Here is a 24,262-nt window from a genome sequence, read left to right on the forward strand (position 1 = left end):
GGCGCTGCGGCCCGAGGGGGTGCGGGGCCTCCCGAAATTTCTCGGCGTGGGTTTAGAGAAGAAGCAAGCAAACCTTGTGAAAACATGCCTGTTTTTCTCAGGTTTTATTTAAAAAAAAGAAAAAGTTATATAAACGACGATTATCCCCTGCTTATCTTGTCTTGCTAGGGGGATTGGAAAATTCCAACATCTGGATTTGCAGAGCTCCTTTCATTTGTTTCTTTTTTTGCCTTTTCCCCCCCCCCCCTTTTTTTTTCCCCTAGGAGATGTTTTCCACACTCCAGATCTGCTAGAGAAGTTGGATACAAAGCCCCGTGGGTCGCTGGTGTTCGGCAAAAGGCTGTGGCATGTGTCTGTGGAGCCACATCATAATACTTCTTCAGGGCATGGGTAGCTTCTGCGTCAACACCTTGGTGTAGGAGCCGTCCTGTTCCTATCCTGCTCCTCCTGCCCTCTGCCTCCGCTCCTTCCTGGCTGCGCAGCCCAGCAGGGCTTAATGTGAGTTGGTACCCAAGGGACCACTTCCTCCTCGTATTAGAAGCCTCAGCAAAACCGGGATGGGCATGGAGGGAAGGGAAATAAAGTCAGAAAAAGCAGTTCTTGTCCCTGACCCTACAGCTATCCTTCTGAAGACTTCATTTCCTCCAAAATACTCGCTACTGCAGACAGGAATAAGAAATGCCAATGTTACGGATCTGGGCTACGCACACCAACCTTAACCTGATCTATTTCTGTATTATCACTCATAGGGATAGCAGTGTGAACAAGGACCAAGTAACGTTGACAGGAGCTATTTAAATGATAAGACAAAGTACTTTTTAAATAGTCAGGCAAATATATTTGTCAGATAACACTGCATATGCAATAAAACTAAGATGAGGAATCAAAGGAATTTGGAACCCAAGGCAGCAGCATTTTCTCAGGGTTTCATGTATTCTAAGTGCATAATTTTGTCAGTACAGAGGAGGTGTTTTACATAGTTTCTGAAAATATATTTACACATTTCAATATGGTGCCACTATTGTGCTTGCGCACAAGATAAAGCTGAGTCTCAGTGACTGCAACAATAACGAGATACATCAAGTGACTGAACAGATGAGCTGCTGTTATGGTAGGTTCTCTGTTACTCTCTTTGCCTCAGTTTAGAAAGAAATTTGCAACACCAGGTTTTTAATAGAGATGGATCAGGTATTCTGATCAGTCCTTCTCCATCTGCTGTGCCCTTCCCCCTCTTAAAAAATTACAGAGGGGCAATTTGATCACAAGCCTGAAACAGATTTTGAAAAACACGTTTACCATATTAAAAATGTGCAAAAGATTTTCCAGCTTACCAGGCTTCATAAAATCTGACCGCTTCTCTCACCTTTTTCTTTCACCGGGCCATTTTGTCATCTCTGTCTATTGGCGTGTTCATCTGGCAATATATTCCCTATTTTATCAGCAATAAAGTAAAAGAAACTTTCAGAATTGTGAAGCTCCTAAAACCGTGGCTGAAGTTACTACTGTGAGTACATAGCATTTCTTGAGCTCAGACACTAAATACTTAGCAGACGCTCACCACAATAAGATGCTGAAGGTGCACCTACCTGTGTGCAGTTCTGACCCAGAGCCTCCTGACAATTGCACTGTGAGTTTCCCAGTGCAGCCTGCTTCGCTGGCGCTAGCGCCCTGCGCAGGAGAGGGTGAAGTTTCTCAAAGTCTGTAAAATGTCTTATCTGCTGCCATTCAAACAGAAGTAGCACAGATTTCACTCTCTCTCTGCCGGGATAAATATTTAAAGGCTTGTTACTCAAAATCTTTTCTGTTTTCTTCCAGCTACATTATTTGGGCTAATAATTCATACGCTCTCTGGCTACAAACCTTGTACAGCTCTATGTCCTCCATCAACTTTGTATGAAGTAAAGTATGTATTTGAAGGCAGGAATGGCTTCCTGGGATTTTCCAATGATGGGAAGTGACACCAAGCCTCTGCACGCATCTGCTTTGTACAGAAGCTAAATAGTTGCATTTTGGATTGCTTATAGGATTATAAGGGTTATATAATTGTATTTTGGGTTGCTTCTGGGTTGTTTATCAGCAGGCTGTGCTAAGGCTAGCATGTGATCTGACAAGGGGATGAAGGGCAAAGTATGAACGCAGGTATGGAGATGAATATAAAGCCTTTCTAAGTAGTAGGCAAAAAAGACTTAGTTATGATCACCACTGAGAAGGTTTTAGGGGATAGGTCTGAAAACCAGCCAGCCCTAACCCACAAGCTATAAACAGGTGCCTGTCTGTGGAGTGATGGGGACAGCTTGGTTTTTCTTGTCATGTCTGATGGGGCGCAATGTTGCACACTGGAGAAGTGGAGAATTCGAGAAAACATGATGTGTTAACCTTCTTCACAGACCATTATTTACAACATAAACCTGAATTTGCTCTGGCGGAGATAAGTGAGCAAAGCTGCCGCCGGATGGAGCCCGTGAAGCCTGCAGTCCTGTGTGCCGGCTGCTCTGCTCTTGGGGACGGAATCTGTGTCCTTGCTTCTGGAAGACGAGTAGGGAGCAGTCCCATTCCTAGTCAGCCACCACAGCTGGAAACTTGTAGCCAAAACATGGACTTGAAGCCTGTGCTCAGTCCTGCTTGTAAAAACCACCTTCTCTCTTTTTAAATGCCCTGTAATCCAGTATCTCGGCCTCATCTGGCGGGTTTCTTTTCGGTGGCCAGGAAGCACTACAGGCCCCGTGCTTTCTCTTGCCCTCACTTCAGTTTAATCAGGGTGAAAATAAGCCGTTGAAAGCGTTTTGAGGTGGTGTGTGTTTGCTTTGGGATGCGCAGTCAGCTGGTGCGGTGGTTTATTGCAGCCGTGCCCTAGGGTGGCAGGGGAGGGCGACAGCTGGTCTGTCACCAGTCACCTTGTGTGTGACTTTGCCCTATAAGGACAAGAGCAGCCTCTGACGGACGTCTTGCCCCGTCCCCGGCTTTGCAGATGGGGACCCGCTGCAGGGCAGCCCGCCGTCCCATCCCGTGGCTTCTTCTTCTCTTTCTTAGCTCTCGCCTTTTGAGGCGGGGTCCTCTTGCCTGACCTTTTAATCAAGCACTTTACATGAAAGACAGCGGTGCAGAGATAATCACACAGATTTTTGAAAGGAGCTGTTTAAATTGTTGATACTTACTTGGAGGTGCTTCGTTTCAGTTCACAGTTTATATATTGAAACAGAGCAGGAGTAATTTAACATGACAGATAAGCCCACGTTACCGGAGCGGCTGCAGAAAGGCTGCAGTACTCGGAGCTTGTCCACTAGGTGTAGCTGAAGCCCTGCATTTCTTATTGATTAAAGTCTTTAAAAGAGCAGCCTTTTAATTCGATTTGTCATATACGTTTTAACCCAATGAAAGGTAGTCAGCGTGAATAATGATGGATGCTTATGGAGTAGAGCCTTTACTTAATGCAAGAATTGCATCTCGGCAACTCCACAATGCCATCACGAAAACTAGGTTAATATGCACAGGGACTCTTTACTCTGGTTCCTCTAGTCCAGACCTTCTAGTCCAGGAGTCTTTTTGACGTGGTTCATTTTACATGTAAATATCGCAAGCAATGAAGTCCTCTATTAGAGGACCTGCGTTTGGTTGTGTGTTTTTCTCCCAGGCTCTGTTACCAAGGGCTGTGTTTAAATGAGGAGGTTGGCTCCACAGAAACCAGTGAAGCAGAGCACTTCTAAATTCCAAAGCTGAACTCTCAGTTAGTATTTTGGCCTAAGGAAGAAAGGGAGAATACTTTGCTTCCTTGCCTCTCCTTCAGATCTCTCTAGCTCTTTCTGTGCATAACAGCTTTGCCCTGAATGGTGTCCTTATAACTTTGACTGAAGATAAGGCAAACCAAGAAAAGACCTGATGTGTAAGCCAAGTTCAGGAGGTCATTCTCCATGTTGGGGGGCAGTTTATGGTTAGCTTTCAAAAGGCAGTGATCTTGATTTACAAATTCTGAAGATTAACAGGAGGTCCATTCTCCATGTTGGGGGGGCAGTTTATGGTTAGCTTTCAAAAGGCAGTGATCTTGATTTACAAATTCTGAAGATTAACAGGAATTAAGATTATTTTTCACCTGTGATTTTCCCACATAAGCTTCATCACCAAAATGTAGATCAGTGATATTCTGGGTCTAATTCTGACCTAGCGTGGCCAGTGGTGTCCACGCCAAAAATCAAGGCCTGACTGATGGCTCACCCAATATAGCCATACCCTTGGGACCCCTTTTGGAGTGCAGGCAGTACTTTACGCCAAAACTGCATTGTATATTCTAAGTCTAACGCAGTTATTTCAGTTTCCCCTGAGTCATCCCACCGGTGTCAGTGGGCCTAAAAGTGCTCTGAATATATTATTCATTTTAGGAGGACTATACATTGCTTGTCCAGGGTACATCATAGTGGTGTAAATCAGTCTCAGGTCTTGAGAGTCTGGAGTGATGTTGCTGGAGTCCCTGCTTGACCAAGTGAAAGCGTTGAATGAGCACAGCACTGTAGGTGCGGACATGAACCATCCTCTGTAACTCCAACACCTCGTGTTACGATGATAATTTCAGATTGGATTAAGTCAGGATTCACAATCACTAGGATGACCAAGAGCCTATCTGAGGTTCTTATTAACTTAATTCAAATATAACATCACATATATGAGTATATTCTTAAAGTGGCCTTTGGGTCAGGAATGGGTTAGAGTATTTTCTGATCCGTATTTTCCTCTGACATTAGCTTATTCGTTTTTATGACTCTTAAAATCATTCTAATAATGTTTTAGTGGGACCTTCTGATTACTTTTTTCCCCTCAGCGTAAGGTGAAATAACTTGAAGATGTCTTCTTTCTTAGTTTTGTTTTTTTGTATCACCCTGGTAGCAGGTGGCTTTTAACTACTGAAAAGGAAAGGAGGGTAGATGGAAAGCTGAGTTGGATGTTTTCTGCGAAATCTGATTGACTAACATTTTCCTAATTTTTTTTCCTTCCCCACAAAAATGAACAGCTTCAGACTGCTTTTGGTCAGTGGCTTTTGCCAGCCTCTTTCATTGTGAGGAAATTGCATGTTACTTTTTAAGGAAGCTTAAGTATATGCATGTTTAACTTGCATGTATGTCACATCTTAGGGGTATAGACACTTTTGTTCACCCTGGTGCAGGTGGTCTTTAACTACTGAAAAGGAAAGGAGGGTAGATGGAAAGCTGAGTTGGATGTTTTCTGCTAAATCTGATTGACTAACATTTTCCTAATTTTTTTTCCTTCCCCACAAAAATGAACAGCTCCAGACTGCTTTTGGTCAGTGGCTTTTGCCAGCCTCTTTCATTGTGAGGAAATTGCATGTTACTTTTTAAGGAAGCTTAAGTATATGCATGTTTAACTTGCATGTATGTCACATCTTAGGGGTATAGACACTTTTGTCTTTCTGGTTGTTCTGCTAAAACAGCGAAGAAATAGATGTATATAGTATTTAATATCCCAACCAATTCAAGTTGCCAGTAAAGCATCCATTGTTATCAGGGGGGTTCCATACTTTCCTTTAGAAAGGCAAGTAGCCAGCTTATACCTGCTTGTGCCAGCAGTTACCGGGTTCATGATTCCTCAGCGTTTGTTGTCTGAGATGGATGATCATGCTGAAATGCTGCATTTCTCTCTTCTTCCACTTTTTGATGAGAAGATTGATGACCTGTGGGTATCCTTGACACCTGACAGTCTAGGAAGGAACAGGGTGACAGAACAGGACTTTGAAACTGATAAAGCCTCACAAGGACCCAGCTGGTCAAACGTTAGTTGGTGACATAAGAGGAAAGAGAAGACAGAGCAAGCCAGACTTAAAGGAACTGTATCTTCTTCTTGTTTGCTGTTGGCTGGCACAAAGGAGGTTTCTGGGGGGCTTACTGCCCAGTGTGCCCTCCAATAGCTTTTCCTTTTTGTGACTGGCAAATAAGTGAGAAAGAATAGGACTAAAGACAGATTTTATTTTTTCCATTCTGTGGCTGGTGAAACAGTCCACAATCTTACGAATAGTGACTACCCTTCCTGCCTGCTCTGCTAGCTGATCTCCTAGTGAGAAAAGATTATGGCACAGAAGCTAACACTAAAGAGCCTGGAGGTGCAACCAGAGAGCAGGAGCCTGCTGCGCCGGGAGAGTACAAGCATGCAACAGAAAGGTGGCTCTGAGGGACTTACCCACTGGCTATCTTACAAGACAGGGAAGGCAGGTGGGAGACCAAATGAAGAGAAAAAAAGAAAACAAGCTGAGAAAAGGTAATATTTATTAGTCATTAGAATAACAATATGACAGCCCTAGGATTTTATTTACATTGTCCTGTGTGGGTTGTCATAGTCACAGCCCCTGAAATGGCTCGGAGATCTCACAGATGTCTTATGAATTTAATGAAAATCAGAGTTCCAATTTTCTGTGGTCGTGTGAAGTCCAGTTCCTTTGTATAGGGAAGATTACTTTATATTGGCTACCATTTAGGCCCTCCAGTCCTATAATTTACCTAACTTAGCCCTCCTTTGTGCAAAGCAGTGCGGTTTTTAGACCATCTTTATTCAAGTTGACTAGACAGGTCCTGTGAATTTCACAACCGATGCAAACCCTTCACAGAAAGCGAAGGCACATAAAGCACGTAAAGACACTGAACATTTTTGTGAGGTGGACCTCCCCTTCACTCTAAGCATGCAACTCTGGTCCTCATGTATAAAGCAAGCACGCCACAATTAAAGTGGAAAAGAATCTGAGCACATCTTGTTCCCATCTGCATGACCTTGGGCAAGTCATTATTTATTGTGTATTAACATGTAACACTTTATGTCTTAGTTTACCCTTTCAAATAATGAGTACAATGTGCTTTTTGCAGTTCATTGCTGCTTGATGTTGAACTTGCTTAATAGATTATATTAGATCCTTGCATGCAAGCTACTACACAACTGGAAACCTCTGCCACAGAAGTTTGTTCCTACATCTTTAATTCTACAAGTTTGATTTAAATATTTTAACCACAGATAACCATGTTTTGTAGTAAAATATGTTTTGGGCTCAGAAAACAGAACTAATACCCAAAGGAAAAAAAAATTAATAAGGTAAACAGTAATTAGTGATGTGTCTTGCAATGCTATAGGAACACAGTCAATATTACAGATTGGATAATGATGATTTCAGAGTATCCGAGTGAACTAGAATTGTTCTCTCTGATTCCAAGGGGGGTGCTAAATAGCTGAGTTTTCCCTGGTTCAGCAATTCCCCGTACTCCAACTGGTTTGGGAGCCTCCAAATTACATGACCTCTCTGAGGTTATTGAGAAGCACTGCGATCTAACCCATCCTCTCTTTTAGAGTGCTGTTAGAAGAAAAAAACTTTTTAAATTCATTGTAGTAGTAGAGTTTTGGAGACACCTCTGAAGATACCTAAGACTAAATATTATGCATATATCTGTCCCTATACTCCTATTCAAGTCCAGGATCTAAATTAGAGACCAATTTGCCTTTCACAATAAATATGACTTGCATAGGCTTTTTATGTACACAAAATGAAGATGTACTATATTTTAACAAGTTGGTGACATTGGTGCCACCTCTTGTATTTGTCTTTCAGCTCAGTAAAATGTGAAAGTCACTCTCACCTGATCTTTTCTTTATTCATCCTTTCATCTCTTGGGGTTTGTTTTCTTCCTTACTCATTTGGTTCCCCGAACGTGTTATGTTTAATAAGGCGATTCTACCTAGACAGCTAGAAAACCCTTATAAAAAAATCCAATTAACACCGTTTTGCAGTTTTGATCTGTTAATGCCAATATACCTTCCGTTAATGCCAATATACCTTTTGCATCCTTTTGTGTTTTTCATGTAGTGATTCTCTTTCCATGCATGTCTTAAAATAGGTCATTGGTGTTTACATCAGCAGCAGTTTTAGACATCACGGTAGTGCTGCCAGCTCTGCAGATCACCGCGTGGTTCCTTTTGAACTAACAGTTCATCAGCCACCCTGTCATTATCCTAAAAAATAAGATTCTCATTAGGACTTACTTCACCATTACTGCCTCTGTTATTTTCCCCCTTCTTTCTACATGTCTTTATCTTTCACCACAAACGTGCCCCTCATTTCCAAACATTGTTTAAGCGTTATCTCAATCTGTGTCATTCCCATTGTGTCAGTCCTTATTCTTCCCTCCCGTACTCTTAGGCAGGTTAGTCATAACCTCAGTGTTGCTCAGCCCCCCGCCCCCCTCAGCTTACTTATGACTGTCAGCAGAATTTGGACCTTGTCCTTTCCAGAGAAAGATGTTTGGCTCCAATTACGAGATGCTTTACCGCCCATGTACAGCCCATACAGCTGAGAGAGCTCGCCTTCAATTTCTAATTTGCTTTATTCTCTGTGCTGCTCACCAGCAGGTGCTGCTTGGGAAATCAATGGCAGTTCCACACCCGGAGCAGCTGCAGGACTGAGCCTTTAATAAGTCTTTTCCATTTCTAATTTTTACAAGCCAGCTCTAGCAGCAATCTAAAAAAAAAAATGTTGCAGATTGATAATGAAACTGATGCAAGTGAACATTACTAGCAAATGGAAGGGGCTAGAAAACGGAGGGAAAGACAAAAAGCTACCTCATACAAAGCAAGTCAGTTTACATTATCTTACTGGAATAGATAGTTTCTTCTCTACAACTCACGCTTGACCAGCGTACCGTTGGCATTTAAAAGGCTTCCAAATTACACCTGATATGTGATTTACAGCATGATTACATCTGAATTGGGCCCAGAGATTTCCCCTGGCAGGTTCACAAAATGTCTGGGGTTGACAGTTGACTTGGCCCAACTCTGTTCCCACAGTCTGTTGATAGAAGGTCATTTCTAGCTAGAGGGGCATCATTTTAAAATTAAATTAGATTAAAACTAGACAGTTTCAGGATTTGGTACCTTTTTGAAGTTTCATGTTAGCTTGTAATGGTGTAAATCAGCAGTAACTTCACTGCAGTACCAGAATAACTGGAAATAGCTAATACTGTTCTTTTCCTTCCCAATAAATTACCTGTATGTATTGGAGGAGAGTTGTTTCCAAACTGCAGAGATGCATTCAGGTGTGACTGCATGCCTCACCTGAGGGATTCCTTTACCTTATGTGTGATTTTTCAAGTGAAGTTATTCTCCAGTTTGCCAAATTCTTCAAATAGCACATAGCATAATGTATTTATAGAGAGTCTATCTCCTGGGCAAGCTGAAGCGGTGGAAATTGCCTGGAGAAAATGGAAACCCTGATAATTGATTTTGCTTGCTCTTAAGGTTTCAAAAGACTTGAATCTTTCCAAGAATAAATCAGAAACTGTTCAGTAGCAAACCATGGGGAATTCCTCCAGATTCTTAGAGTGGTTTCCTTGCTAAATTTCAGAAATTATATTCCTACTGATGTAGATTAAGAATTAAATTATTTGCTTAAAATAGTTAAGTCTGTTGCCTATTGGGATTTTCTGTGTCAGCTAATTTGGCTGTGTTATTAACTGCCATTGGTAGTCAGGATCTTTGAGCTGTAGAAGAAAAAACCTGGCAAACCGTAGGTATATGACAAACCCTTCAGGCCATAAAATCTTATTAGAAGGCAAATCATAACCTCCCAACCCTTTTGAGATTGATTTGGAACTAGGAAATCTGTAGAAAATTGATGCAGTGTGGAGCACCTGCTTTGTGTATGCAAATAAATGCAAATATGTTATTTTTTTCCCTTTTTTTTTTTCATTGACACAGGACTAAGCAAGAGAGAAATGATTCCCAAGAGGTCACCATGCAAAATGTCTGATTGGTCCAGATGTTTATGACATTTCTAAAGAAGTAAATTAAACCCAACGGAGATTGGTCTTGACAGACTTTGCACTGGGACCTCAAAGGACTCTCCCAACCCTGGTTCAGTTGTAGCTGCCCACAGCAGGGAAACACTGCCAGACGCAGCAAGCTTCTGACTTCCAGACCACCGCTCACACATCACTGTGCTTCTGTGTCTCAAGACCTTTACGAGGGCTATTTCTAAATTCTAATTATACGTTGTACGTTATAAGCATTTCTAAATCCTTCATACATGCTATACTTTCATTATATGTCTTACATACTTGCTTGTTACTATATGTTATCATGTTATAAGTATATTAATTATGTAATGGCATAAGTGTATTATGGTACATATTTAAACAGAATGGATCAATTTTATTTCCAGATATATTATATAATTAACTGAAGTAGTGGTACTGCAGGAATTGGTTCTGCCCAGGTACAGTATAATCTGAAAGACTTGTATCTTTCCAAAAGTAAACTACAAACTGTTCAGCAGGAAAGCTGTGAAGAACTCCTCCAGGTTCTTAGCAGGGTTTCCTTGCTAGAATCCAAAAATGATGCTCTCACTGATACAGATTTGGCATTGAAGTGGCAGGCCATGTCAGTCCACTGCAGTCTGCAACTCCGTGTATGACGTGACCAGGAATAATGTTGTCTCCAGATTTTTCTTGTGCTGCTGGCAAGTGGGATCTCGTGGAGCAGGGCGGCTACAGTTTGCAGAGGGGTGCAGATGGCTCTTTTCTGGCCAGTGTAGAAGGCAGGAGACCCTCCCCAGCCTCTTCACCTTCTGTCAAGACACTGGCCTGCGGGCCAAAGCAGTCTGTATGGCTTCCAAGGGATATTAGGGCTTCTGCAGAAATTAGGTGGAAGAAGAAATAGAGGCTTGCCACTGCTCGTGATGAAAAAGAAACCCTCAAAACTTTTTAAAGTGGTTTTAACCAACACAGTATTGCCTTCAGACAGAGTTTGCATTTTTTAGAGCCCTTGAGCATTTGAAAGGGAGGCTCTAAACTTGAACCGTGGGTCTATTGCCTAAACCTTCCATGGCACACAAAAAGAATACATAAAACCCCCAAAAGTAACTGTTTCAATGCCGATGACATTAGCACTGGAGGGAGGGGGGAGAGCATCAGCAGGTGAGAGCTGAATGTTGCAGTTGAGGAAAATGGCCTGGGGAAAGAAAGGAAAAGGTATGTCAGAAAAAGATAGAAAGAAAACCCAAAAGATTCAATAGCATTGACTTAATTATGAACTTGTCCTTCCATTTAGTAAGCCTGAATGCATTGAATATCATACAGAGCAAATGATAAATATAGGTAGAAATTTACTTACTAGATTAGTTTTCCCCTGGGAAGCCTGTTTCTTCAGTAGGTTTATGCTGCTGATGGTTATATTTAATCCAGAAATAGGCTGCAAGACAAGCAATTTCTGTGTAACGTTACCAATAACACCAGTGGAAATGCCACTGTGCACCAAAGAGAGTGTAGGGTTATGGATATGCAAGCCAGCTCACAACTGAACACAACTGAAAAAGAAATTCAGCCTTGTTACAGCAAATTCTCAAGGAGTGGTCTAGCTTTAACATGGGGAAGGTACATTTCTCCTCTTTCTCGTGGATTAGAGAAAGCTTTTCTTTCTCTTCCTCTAAACAGGGACATGAAATGCCCAAAGCATTGCAAAAGCAGAAACGTCAGAAGCAGTGCAGGTTTCACAGAGAGGCTTTTCAGCCAGCTCTCTCCTCAGCTCGCCAGATGCAACCATCCCAGCGTGCAGAGTCAGAACGCCAGTTGGTCAGTCGCCCTCAGCATGTAAATGGCCTGCATGACAGTTTCAACACACTCCTCTAAATTTCTCAGTCTGAGTTTCCTTTTCCCTTCTTAAGGTAGTTGTTTCAATTCACACGTCAAAATCCAGCAGATCCCTTTTAATCTTCCGGAGCTGCACACGCATACTCCCCACATACTCAGGAACACTGATTTCATCTGCCCCTTTCTAGTCCCTGACTGTACCAGAGGCCGTTTTCTTTACTTGCATATTTAGGAACAATTGAGAACATGTAGCTTTGGATTTCTTGTAGCTAATTTTTACAATGATGACCCCAACTAATTTCTTGTTATCAGCATGCTCTGATGGCTCAAGGACATGAGCAAGTTCCCACCACCCAGTGAATCCTCACATGTCATTTGAGCTGCGATAAGGGTCTGCGTGCATGCTGTCAGGCTGTTGCAAAAATGAGCTAACACGTAATAGCTTTAACCTCAGTGAAAGAGGGCGAAGCTGACCGTGTCTTGCCTTGTGTTTGCCAAGGAGTGAGGATATGCCAGAGTAACTTTCTGCAACTCAGCTGTTGGTAGCTCAGTTGTGCATTTTGATCTCGGAAACCGTGGAGCTGATTTTATTTCAAAAGAAAAATGAACAGGGGACTGGAACAGGAGAATTCTCCAGTCAAAACAGGAGGAGCCCAAGGAGCCTGCACACTCTTATCTTCACTGGTATTCTGCTCACTGACGCTACCCTGTCACAAACAACCCCAGAGCTTTATCTTCTCTCAAAACACGTCCAGCCAGTTTCCAACCCCCTCCAAAAGATTCACAGCAGAAGCCCCCGACCTTGCAAGCTCCCTTTCATCATCCTTCAATCTGTGCCTTCCTTAGGAGGCACAGTATCACCAGTATCTGAAGAAGATTTGAAGAACTGATTTTTCCTTAAGGCATGATGCTCACACATCCCCAGATAATATGAGCTACCTTTTCCAAGTAGATAAATGAGATTAATGAGAAACCACCCCAAGTATGTTCTTTCCGCCCCACAGGCACTATGTCCACAAATATAGTAAGACCTTTAGTCCTCTCCAGTGAAAGTCTGGGATGCTGCTAACATATGGACAATTTCTGAGCCAGTACTTCTTGATGCTGAGCTGCCCAGTACTGTTTTCTCTTACATCCCTCGTAAATCAGGTACCAAACATTTCTGGATCTTCTAGTGCCATGCAACAACAGTTCAGTTTGAAGGCTTACTCCAAATCATTGTAGTATACATGTGTTTTTCCTCCTATTGTTATTCTGAGCCTTATTATTTTTCACTGGAGCCAAAGTACCATTTCTCTTCTCATAGCACTGGCTGCCACTGCCAGTACCAGCTTAGCGCATCTCAGTTGTTTGCATATTTGTGCATTAAACTGACCTACATGTCTCTCTAGGGAGTGAGCAGCAGATGGTCCTTAGGCCATCTGGCATCTCAAGATGCCGCCTGAGTGGCTTGTGGGTCACTGCAGTGAGAGTCGCTGGTCGCTGGATAAACAGCATGCAGCTGAGCTCCCTGGGGAGTCCTCTGCTTGTTTGTGTAAACAACTTTGGGCCACTGTGAGCCGGCACAGTGACATGCAGAAAGTGGGTCAGGCAGGTTACCTTGGCAGCAACAAGAACATTTGTTTGGGAGCTACCGGGATCAGGGGAACAGCTACACCAGCCATCTCCATTAGCATTGCTGCCCCCATGGGAGAAGCTGGTCAATTCACTGGAGGGGCTGGAGCACTTGCCCCATGAGGAGAGGTTGGGGGAAGTGGGATGTTCAGCCTGGAGACGAGACAGCTTTGGGGGCCCCTAACTGCAGCCCCACAGTACCTACGAGGAGATTATCAAGAAGACAGACAGGCTCTTCATAGGGGTGTAAGGTGGGAGGACAAGAGGCAATGGGCACAAGCTGAAACAGGGGAAGTTCAGGCTAGGTATAAGGAGAAACCCTTTCACCACGAGGACAGGCAGGCAGGAGAACAGGCTTCCCAGGGAGGTCATGCAGTCTCCATCCTTGGAGAGACTTATTTTAAGACTAATACAAAGCCCTGAGAGACCTGGTCTGAGATCACAGCTGAGCTCGCTTTGAGCAAGAGGTTGAACTAAAGACCTCCTGTGGTCCCTTCCAGCCAGTGAGTCTAGGATTAAGGATCAGCCTGGTTTTTAACAAATCCTGCCCAAATCCCCGGTTGCAAAGGGCAGTCACAGCTGGGAATTCACATTATGGAAAGCCATCCCAGTCTTTCTGGTACAGACAGAAAAGTTAGACCAAGTTTGACCAATCCATAGTCAATACAGACAAATTTCACACAGCGCTACGTGAAGGATTAAGACTTGATTTTGAAGGGTAGCCGCTGTGTATGGATCCTTCCTTTATTTTCTCTTTCTGAGGGCCCGAGTCTCTAATCTCTCGTGCTATCTCTGTCGGAGCAGGGAGTAGCCAACATAGCTGGCTTATGCTGCCAGCTAGCAGGCAGCCTCCCTGCTCGCCTATCAGAGCCAGTCCCCTGCAAAGCGCGCATTCAGTCTCCGCAGTGTTTGCTCCTGCTGTGTCATTCTGTCCTTCCCCCTCGCTTGGTCTTCCCGTCCCTCTTCCCTTGGTGGCAGGATTACAGTACCAGTGTCCTGTTGCTGGCGTGCCCTTGTCTGAGCTTTCTGCCTGACTTTTTTTCTCTGCTCAGCTCTTCTCTTTGCTCCGGTAAGTCTGATGAACAGCTTCCTTGCTGTCACTGCTTGGTGGCATGGTGCAAGGGCTTTAATCTAAGTACTTCCCTTTGGGACTGTCAGCCCATGTTTTCTAGGAATAGCCTTAAAAGCCTGGGCACCGTGTGACGTGTAAGGAAAACAGGCATGTTGGTGAAAGTAAGAAAAGCTTCTCTAAAGAGTGATCAAAAAAATTTAAGCTGACTTTGGTAGAGCTTGCCTTTAAGTGAAACTAGGGGCCATGGCTGGTTTGCTACAACAATAAGTGATCAAGACTCAGGTGCCACATGAGAGGTGAGGCAGGGGACTTCAGAAAGTCTCTGAGTCTGGCTTTTTCCATGCCTGATGAATACCTGCCATGAAGTCTCTGAATTTTTGTTCAGTTTTGTACAAGAAAATTGTGCGTAAATCATAAAACTATTCAAATGTAGCATGTAGTTGATAAAGCTGATTTTATCGCCGCTTTCTGAAGTAATACATAGGACAGTGTCTAGGCTATAGCAAGGCACTTGTATTTTTCTGGAGGGTAATTGGAGTTACAGTAGTGTGGGCCATTCCAGAGTTTAATATGTGCTGCTTTGAGGTGTTACTGTAGTTCAATCTGGTGTTATGTCGAGGTAAAAATTCAGATTTTATCAGCATATGCTGGCTGGTGTAAGTATATGGAACACTTTGTTTTAGAGAATTGTGTGTGTGTATGTGAATTTTGAGCATAAAGTGCTAAATACCATTACCCATTTTAGAAGTGCTTAAAATAACTCCTGGCTGCAGAGCAGGTGCCATGTGTCCTTCTGCTGGATACATGGGGAGACAAGAGCTAAATATAGACCAGTTTGTAGACCCTCTAGAAGTTCAAGCTGCGAGAAGGGAAGGAGGAAGCAATTCCTGTGAGAAGGAAGGGGAAGCGCTCTGTTTAAAAAAGATAAACAAAACTCTGCGACAGTATGCAAGGCAGTCTGCTGGAGAAGCTAAGAAGAGGACGTTTGTTTTGTGCTTTGTTCGTGCCGGGACGGTGCCTCGGCAGCAGGGTCCACTCCAGCGGTGCGAGAGGCGGGCTGACGCGGCGCCCGGCACAGGGGACAGTTTTCCCAGCAGCAGAAGGATGGCTATTGCAGCTCTGCTAAATCAGGCACTGGCTCTTGCCAACTGACCTTTTACTTTGGAGGTGCTGGCTGATTTCAAAGCACAGAGAAGGCAAATCGTGCCGTAAATGTGACATGTTAAGGGATATGGTCAGAGACAAACAAATTCAGCATGTTACCAGGCTGAGCGTAGCAGCACACCTTTTTCTGTTGCCTCTGAGTCCAGCTGTGGCTATGCTGTGTGCTCAGCCCTGTTTTGTGCCTTTGGGGCCAACTGCAGATTGCTGCTGCCCCAAGCACCAGTCTCATTGTGGGATGGCAGGCATGGCCACAAGTCCTCCTACAGAAAGGCATCAACCTGGGACCGGTGTCTGTCACCTCCCACCTGAGACTGGAGGTCACCCGTGCCCCGAGGAGCTCCATTGCTCTCCTGGGTTATCCCAAGCTTTTAATGGAGGAAGGAGGAGAATGGAGAAAAGCCTCTCCCACAGTGGGGAGGCAGTAGCACCCTCCGGCTCTTGGGGGTGTTTCCCACTGGAGGAGAGGAGGACCGGAGTGACTATCTGTAGGCAGCAACCACAAGTGTCTGGGATCAAGCTTCCATCCAAAACACCAGGGCCATTAAAGATACTGATCTCAGGGCTGTGGAACAGGTCCAGGATTTGGGAGCGCAGGAGGAAAAGAATAAACAAGATGCAATGCTCAGACTCAGTCAGATAACCGGTCAGTCCTCCCCCTCACCGTAAAACAGGATAAGGCCATGTTGGAAATTCAGGTGCCTGGAGGCAACAGTAATAGTAGTAGGAGTCGCAAAACTCAAGAGGTGGATAGTCTAAAATTGGGCAAGTCTAAAATTCCCTGAGGAACCAAGGGATTTCTCTTCCGGGCTCAATCACCTAATTTTTAGGCAATACTGTGTCTAAGATAGTGTATAAAGTAAACACTTCAGGTCTTGCTGAGATTGGCACCGAAAGTCTTTTATGGCCTGATAAGAAAGAATTCCTGATGTACATCAAGGTTAAACAGGCTGACGCACGAGGAGGGCCAGGGCCAGCTGCAGTAAAATCTCCCGGCATCAAAGGCTGTAAATGGGCTGCTTTCAGCAGATGAGAGCTGCCCTGTCTCCCTAAATATAAACTCCGTGACGCTGGGAAAGCCATTACACAAAACAAGCTGCAGAAGTCTTAACAAGCGTTATGTTAGTGCTGAAAGGAGTTATCAGACCTCTGGTTTAGCCTGAAAGAGAATGGAATAAAGCATTAAAATATTTACTTGTCTGTGTAAATACGATCCCCAGTGTGATCTGTCAGGTGGGCACCCTTGTGTTAAAGGTTCACTGCTGGGTATTTCTGTGGTGCCTGCCTGCTCAGGCTGGTGGCCTGAACCTCAGCAGATGCGAATTGCCATGGTTTCAGAGACTGATTATTACTAATCCCTTTCTAGCCAGGAATGTATGTTAGGGAAGATTTCCTGTGAGGCCAGCTTTTAAACATCTTGTGTCCTTGATTCTAAACATCCAGTTTCTCTTTCATTCACCCATGTGTTTCCCTTATTACAGAGAAACACTGTGCATAAATCGATTGCCGCTGTTGATTTAAAGCCTACTGTGTTTGCAGGCATGCTTAGTAATTCACACAGGAGGAAACCTTTAGGCAGGCGGTGCTGCTCCATGAGCGATGCAGTTGGGAGTTGGGAGGCAGCCAAGGGAGGGAGTCGGGGTGCAGCGAGGACCACGTCGACTTGTGCCTTCTTACAAAGAGAGGGAGATAGGCAAAAGAGAAATTCATATTTGGAAATGGAGCATTTAGCAATCCTGTTCTCCTTCTGTGATGAACATATTACAAAAACAAATAGTTTAAATTGGGGATGTACTTTGTGAGGCTTTTGTTCTGCCTAGACAAGAGCTGGTGATCCTGGGTTTTCTAGCTGATTGATCGCCAATTGCCAATTAGCTCAAATTAATGAATACAATTGTAAACACTAGTCTGAACATGTCAGAAATAAGCACACATTTTGTGGAGCTTCTAGCTTAGCATTTACAATAATCTTACTGACCTTGAATTAATTGGCAGTCAATTAACTCTAGTTAAAACAGGATCACAAACTGTAGTCTAACATTCCTGCTATCTGGAATTATTTACCTAAATTGCACATGTGGGGTCTAATCTTTCAACATAAATTGAGTTCAATATGAAATCAAATCAGACAGATATAATTTTAAAACCACTTTGCAGTGATATAATGACCATGCCACAAGCAGGAAGGAAAGAATGGGATGTGTCTGTCTGGGTCTGTGGGACCAGGTCCAGCCGCCTTCCCAAGCCGTTCCTGCTGGCGAGTTGTACCTGTGGGAGGACTGCAGGGGCATGGATTTATAGCTAACAGTTTTCAAGCACATCCTGAGCCCTACTTAAAGCTTTCAATTATAGGCCCACAATTAATTGCTTGAGAGATGATAAACCATAATATTTGACTGTCTTATCTGTAAGCCCAGTCAAATAGCTCAACAATCGAATCTTGAAAAATGCCTTAGCGATGGCCATCACTGCACTTCCAAACATCACTTTGACTGGGGAGAGTTTAATAACAAACGCTGAGTCATGTATTACAGTAAATTACATCTCTCTTATCATATACTGCCTTTGGCCAAGTTAGTTTATGATTTTGAAAGCTGTAGAAATTTAGACACCATAGAAGATATACGTTATGGCCAGCTGAACAGGGAACAAAATGCTTCCCAGTTAGCTCCATGTTTTCAAAACAAGTCGTCTTTTAAAAAATAAGAAAGCAACTACCTCAGATGCTGGAACAGAACTGAGAAAGCAATCTTCTTCCACTCTTCGTTCTCCACTGGCACCATTGTAAATCATATCATTAAAGGGAGGAACAAAAAACAGCCTGAAAAAGAGAGAGAGAAAGGGCCTGTGGCTATAAAGAGTACAGAGTCTGTAGCCGAGCAGAAGCAGGGGCTAGTTGCAGGGCAAGACCCAGCTGTGCACCCTGTGCCTCGTGAGGGCAATGCAGCAGCGACAGCAGCTCTGCTGGCACTCTGAGAAGGAAGGAGCCTTCTCTACACTGAGTTTCCCAGCTGCACGCAGTCAGAGATGCTGTTTCTGCTGGCCCACACCTTGCAGGAGCTGGGGAGCAGGTGCCCAGGATGCTCTCACTGACACCCTCATCGCCAGATCCTGGGTGAGCCGGCGCAGCCTCTGAAGGAACACAGACACACCGGGGGCTCTGGATTCGCCTGGCTGAGTGCAGCCACTCAAAGACATGGGAAAACAAAAGCTTCCCTTTGCAGATTTGGAACAAATTATGTGAAATTAGCGCCAGAAAACACCACGGACTACCAACCCATGTTACGCCCGGTCGGTTTTACTTCACCGTGATTTATTCTGTATTTGTACTTTGTCAAACAAGCTGTCAGCAGCACGCAGCAAGTACAAGAGAAGAGTGGTTTATAGCTGTTTATCTTATTCTTTGCTGTTATTGTGACAGTACCAAGCCAGGCCACTTATAGATCAAGCACGACACTGGGCTCTCCAAGAGCACAGCGCAATTTTCAGTTTGCTGGTTTCATTTAAAATATTCCTTTTTCGTGATTATTGACTTAGAGATGTGCCGACGGGGGAGAAATAGGAAATGAAACTAATGCAGCTCAGAAGTGAAGCTGCCCATATCGGCAGCCAGCGTCGCGGGTAAACAGATCAAGAAAAGTAAACGTGGTAAATAGCATGTTCAGGGAGGGAAGTGGTATAAATGACTCAGGCATCATTTCATGTGTTATCGCTGGCAACACGAATAAGAGGTTTTGATTTTTAAGTATTAGGTTTGTGCAGGCTTTTCCTCATGGAAAGTATATAATTTGCTTTTCTCCCTGCAGGCAAATCACCTTGGTTGTTTATTTAAGTATGACATATTTATCAAGCCAGAGCCGATGGATGAGCTGCCGTCCCAAATTCCACACAAATACACTCACGTGCTGGCCGAGCTTTAGGAACAGTTAGATGACTAATTCCGTGTGCTTTTAAATTAACCCTCCTTTTGTTTGCTGTCAGGTACTGCACCAAGCATGGAGAATGACCAGTCTCCCACCTCGCCCAGGCAGGACATCCAGGGGCAGAGCTGGGACAAACCTGCCCCCAGCTTGCAGCCCCCTGCTCCAGCCCCCGCGGAGCAGCCGAGCGCCCGGCCCGAAGCAGCTGTGTGCGACATCTCGGAGGAGCTGAGCCGGCAGCTGGAGGACATTATTAAAACCTACGGGTCTGCCGTGAGCCTGATGGAGACGGAAAGCGCCGCTACGGGAACCGACAGGCCTGAAAAGGGAGAGCCAGGCAGCGTGGAGGATGCGGAGTATGAAGATGCAAATGAGGAGATTGAGAAAGAGAAGCTGGCTCCTGGGGATGCTTCCAGAGCAAAGGAGCCCAGCGGCAGCAAGGAGCAAAAACTGGAGAAGAAAATCTTGAAAGGACTAGGCAAGTACTTATGTACTTACACAGCCCTTCTGCGAACAGAAGTAAAACCTCCCTGGTCCTTGCTCTTTCCCATGTTAAGTCTCTGCTGTGGATGATAGGACCTCTAGTTACCACTGAAAATTGCAGTGACTGTTACAACTTTTCTCTAACTGATAATTATTTTCAGCAATTACCCGACAGATACATGAAGGCTGTATCAGATATTAGTCCTTTTAAAAAGACAAATACTTAGGATTATATCACACAATTCTGATATACTATCGGGCTGCCCAAACTAGTCAGCCAAAGCTGTGAGACTGATGACACACTGCAGAAAGTTGCTTCTTAGACAAAGGAAAACCTGGCCTCTCATTTGTGCCTGGGTAAATTTTTTCTTCCCCTGCTTCCTCAGGCATGACTTCTCAGCGGTCATAATGGTGCTAATGGTGCTGCTACGTGGTGTGGGAATCTGCAGAACGAATTTACTGCCATGCCCAGGTTATTTTTCATCTAGCAGACCTCCGGACTCATCACGGACTATATGAAATAAGCCAATACGTTTATTCTCTCTAAGCACAGTGCTTAGAGAGCACCTTGGCCACGGCAGGGCTCTGTTAGCTGAGCTAGAAAGAAGTCTCAGCAAGTTTTTGTAAAGTATGTCCTTTCTGCCGGGCAGCCACTAGAGAGCAATGTAGCTCTCCCAATCTAGCAAACAGGTAATTTATTTCCCTTCCTACATTTAACTCCCACCAATCTTCAAGCTCCTCCTTTGCGTGAGAACCCAAATCCAACTGCGGACTAAGCCTATAGAAAAATCACTGCAGGACGTTCTTAAAGACAAGGGACAAATCATAGGACAGAGCAGGGATTTTTTTTCCCTAAATTCCTTGAATGTCCAGGAGAAATAAAGTCCCTCAGTTTCTATTGCCTTGGCTTTGGTCCAGTTACTGGTACCTCTCCAAGATCAGTGAAAACACTAGCAAAGCACAGTTCTCCAGCCGCACTTGCAACAGTTTTCACCCCAGTATTTTTTTTTAGCTCTCTTCAACTTATTTATGCTGGTGCTGTAGAGAGAACTTAGTGTGAAATAGTGGATTTTCTCCACAGGCAGTACTCCTGGACTACACTAGACTTGAAATAGAAAAAGTCCAGCCTAAAGCAGAAAGCAAATTTGCTCTCACAGTCTTGGGAAAGAGGAGCATTTGGAAAAGCACGGCCAAGCCCCTGGCACCACAGCCATCTTTATCTCCAGGGACACCAGGGATATTTTGTGTTTGATGAACAAGTGGTGTTCAAGCTCCAGCTCATACTCAGGGCTGAAATTAATACCAGGAGGTATCAGAAGAGAAGCAATACATAAATGGCTATGCAGTGATTTAGCTACGCACGCCCAGATAGTTATTAGACTGTCTCTGGTATCCATACTCTCTTCACCAAGTCAGGGAACTGATTTACTCCACGATCACGTAGCCCAGACCTGGCTGGCAGTACCCACTGCTCTCTGTTTCCATCCACACCATAGTCTCCGTACCTAACTTAATCTTCTTTATGTCTTGTATGGGTGGAGCAGCACAGGAGCTGAGTACACCAGCTTTGATCTGTTTTCGCCTGCAAAGAGATCTGACTTCTGAGGCTTCAGGGTCCGGGATCTTTTAATCCTGTATCAGTCAAATGTGCCATATATGTGATCCAGTCATGTTGTAAAACATTAAATGAAAATCAGATTATACAGGACAAAAGCATTTCACAGCCAATGCTTTTGCTAGAAGACAGCACATTATTGAGGGCTGAAATGGAGGAAAATTCAAGCATGTTTGTTCTTATGGGGAGAAGAAAAACCCAGAAATTTATAGCAAAAATTATTCCCTTCCTTCCAAAATGCCTTATTTCTCCCTGAGTTTTTACAGACTCATGCATCAAACAACCAATTTCATAACAGTACATCAGCTACAAACTACCTCTACCATCAAATCTCTGCTTCTTTTTTTTTTAAGGGAAGGAAGCCACCCTACTGATGCAAAGCTTGAACAAGCTGAATACTCCAGAGGAGAAGCTGGACCTGTTATTTAAGAAGTATGCTGAGCTGGTCAGTACAGCATTGGTTCTCTTCTGCGCAAACTGTCTATACGGGAAGGTATAAAAAACATATGCCATGCAGCACGGTCAAACCTTATGTAGTAGTAGCGTCTGTCCTGTTAAGTGAATCCCAAAATAATTGTCAGAGTTAAATAATTAATTATGGGTGAGAAGGAGAAAAAAAGTGAAAAGTGAGGAAAACAAGCTGGACTTTGGGTTAAAAGGTTGATGAGGCAAATCTACCAAAGCGACCCACACTGGAAACTAGTGTCTAGGCTCCTGCTTTCACCTTCTGCAAGGAGTTTTGCATACCTCTGTATGCGGGTGTTGCTTTAAATTACATATCAGTGATTTAATCAAAATGAAAATAATACAGGGCTTAGTATAAAATGTTAGGAAGCAGAAAATCACAAAATAGAGAACTGAGGCTAATCGTGAGAGAAACCACAACATAGTGAAATGAAGAGTCAAAGCCCCTGCCACCATAGTATTACCCCTGTAATATTAGAGCCAGCTACCTGACTCTGTTCTTTCCGCACTTCTGATGGGTTATTTTCAGATCAAGTATTTTCTCCTAAGTAGTTAAAGGGCCGTATGGCCATAAGCTGTGGAAATCTTACAAATTAAGAGGCTGCAGCATTTTACAGTTTGTGGAGTACTGCAAAATGTGCCAAGCAGAACATTAACTTTATAATTGGTTTTATGCACAGATGTGTCCATGTCTCATCATAATATGAAGTTCAGCTTTGGCTTTTTTTCATGTAAAATCCTCTGATTTCATAAATTTGGCTCAGGTACTTTATAGTTTAGCCCATGCTTAAAGGGACTTCATGCCCACGGATTAACTGAAATAGATCTTCTCCTGTAATGTACTCTCCACTGCAGTCAAGCGTTGTTGGAGCACTGCATAAAACAGGGGCCGTATTACCAATAACCTGTGCAGGAGAAAGGTGCTAAAACAAAAGTACTGAGCATTCAGTTTTGACATCCTGTCCAGTGCTGCTAAAATCAATCCGTTAATAAATACAACTAAAAGCTTGTTGGAGAAAGCCTTGCAGTTCTCACTCAGCACGGCTGAGGGGTGTAGTGTGATTAATAACTTGTCAGCAGTCAGCTGTAGTAGTTACCACTCTCTCTGCTCCCTCTTGTCCATCCCCATCACACACTTCAGGTCACTTTTTGCTTTTGCTGAGTTGTTTTCCAGCCAGATCAGCTCCCTGGTGGGTGAACCATGTGGTGACACAAGCACTTGTTGCAGCACAGCCCAGGGGATGGTGCAGCCGTGTGCCAGGCTGAGCTGGGTGCCGGCAATGGCTTCAGCTGCATTAGATAGTGCTGCTGCTGCCTGTACTCGGGGACCCTACGCAGCACCAGCGCTTCCCCACAGCCACCCAGCTGTATGCTATGTGACTGTTAGCACATACCCTGGCACAGCCTATAGTGACGGGTACACCAGAAAATGGAAGGCATCAGGAAAGAGCATGGGCTGGTGTGAAGGAAGCTATGCCTGTGGGTACACAGGAGGAAGGCAGCGTAGCCATTGGGGCACAAGCCACGCCATGCTACTCACCATCAGAGAACATTTTCTTCACTAACACTGGTGTAGGCAGAGTGGTTGGGGTTAGTAAAGCAGACTGTGCTGTATTTTAGCTTTTGCCTACAAATGGCTGTTGCAGAATTGCTTGTGACCTATTTATTTTCAGAGGTCCTGAGGGTCTCGCAAGTGCTGGTGCACGAACTATACACTTAATAAATAAATATGAGTATTGTCATTGTCTGCAGTGGGGTCAAGACAAAACTTTTTTCCTAAACTGAGAATTTCTCTCTCTGGGTCAGCCTTCAAAAATCAGAATTCCTTCTATTTGTAGTTAATTTTGGCTAATATTTCATTAATTATTCTTAAAAATTTAGCATTGGGGGCCCTTTTGTCATTCCTATTTACCAGTGAATTCCCTTCCTCAGTGCAAAAGTAACACCATGTCTTAGACATTCCTGAGAACTTTGAAATATAAGTTTCTAGCGCAAGCCCTTTTTATGGAAAAAAAGAGAAAAAAAATGCTTGAAAGACTTCTCGTATCACGATTAAGACCTATTTTATTCTAAGCCCCCTATCTCAAGCACAGCTTGAGTGAATCATCTAAAATTTGGATAAATCATTATCTGCTCAGCACAGGCTGCGCATGCAAAATGTGAAGGAAAAAAGAACCCTTTTTGTATTTTTAAAAGGGAAGGGGAAGGGGCCAAAATCAAGCTTGTAAAGGAAAACAAATCTCAGCCTCAATTACAGAGAGGCTATTTTTTCCCTACAATACGAGAAAAAAGATTTCTGTTAGGGCAGCTT

General features: G+C 43.8%; 1 protein-coding gene across 1 annotated transcript in view; it reads left to right on the forward strand.

The window, feature by feature from the left end:
- Positions 1 to 14,130: 14,130 nt before the first annotated feature.
- Positions 14,131 to 24,262, forward strand: part of TXLNB (taxilin beta) — a 37,592-nt gene continuing 27,460 nt past the window's right edge. Inside the window, exons 1-3 of the mRNA XM_009281460.1 lie at positions 14,131 to 14,304; positions 19,450 to 19,866; positions 21,840 to 21,931. Of these exons, the coding sequence (XP_009279735.1) occupies positions 19,464 to 19,866; positions 21,840 to 21,931 (495 nt within the window). The 5' untranslated portion in view covers positions 14,131 to 14,304; positions 19,450 to 19,463. The remainder of the gene's footprint in view (positions 14,305 to 19,449; positions 19,867 to 21,839; positions 21,932 to 24,262) is intronic.

The sequence above is a fragment of the Aptenodytes forsteri genome, unplaced genomic scaffold (genome assembly GCF_000699145.1).
Source record: "Aptenodytes forsteri isolate BGI_AS27 unplaced genomic scaffold, ASM69914v1 Scaffold82, whole genome shotgun sequence".
Classification (NCBI taxonomy): domain Eukaryota; kingdom Metazoa; phylum Chordata; class Aves; order Sphenisciformes; family Spheniscidae; genus Aptenodytes; species Aptenodytes forsteri.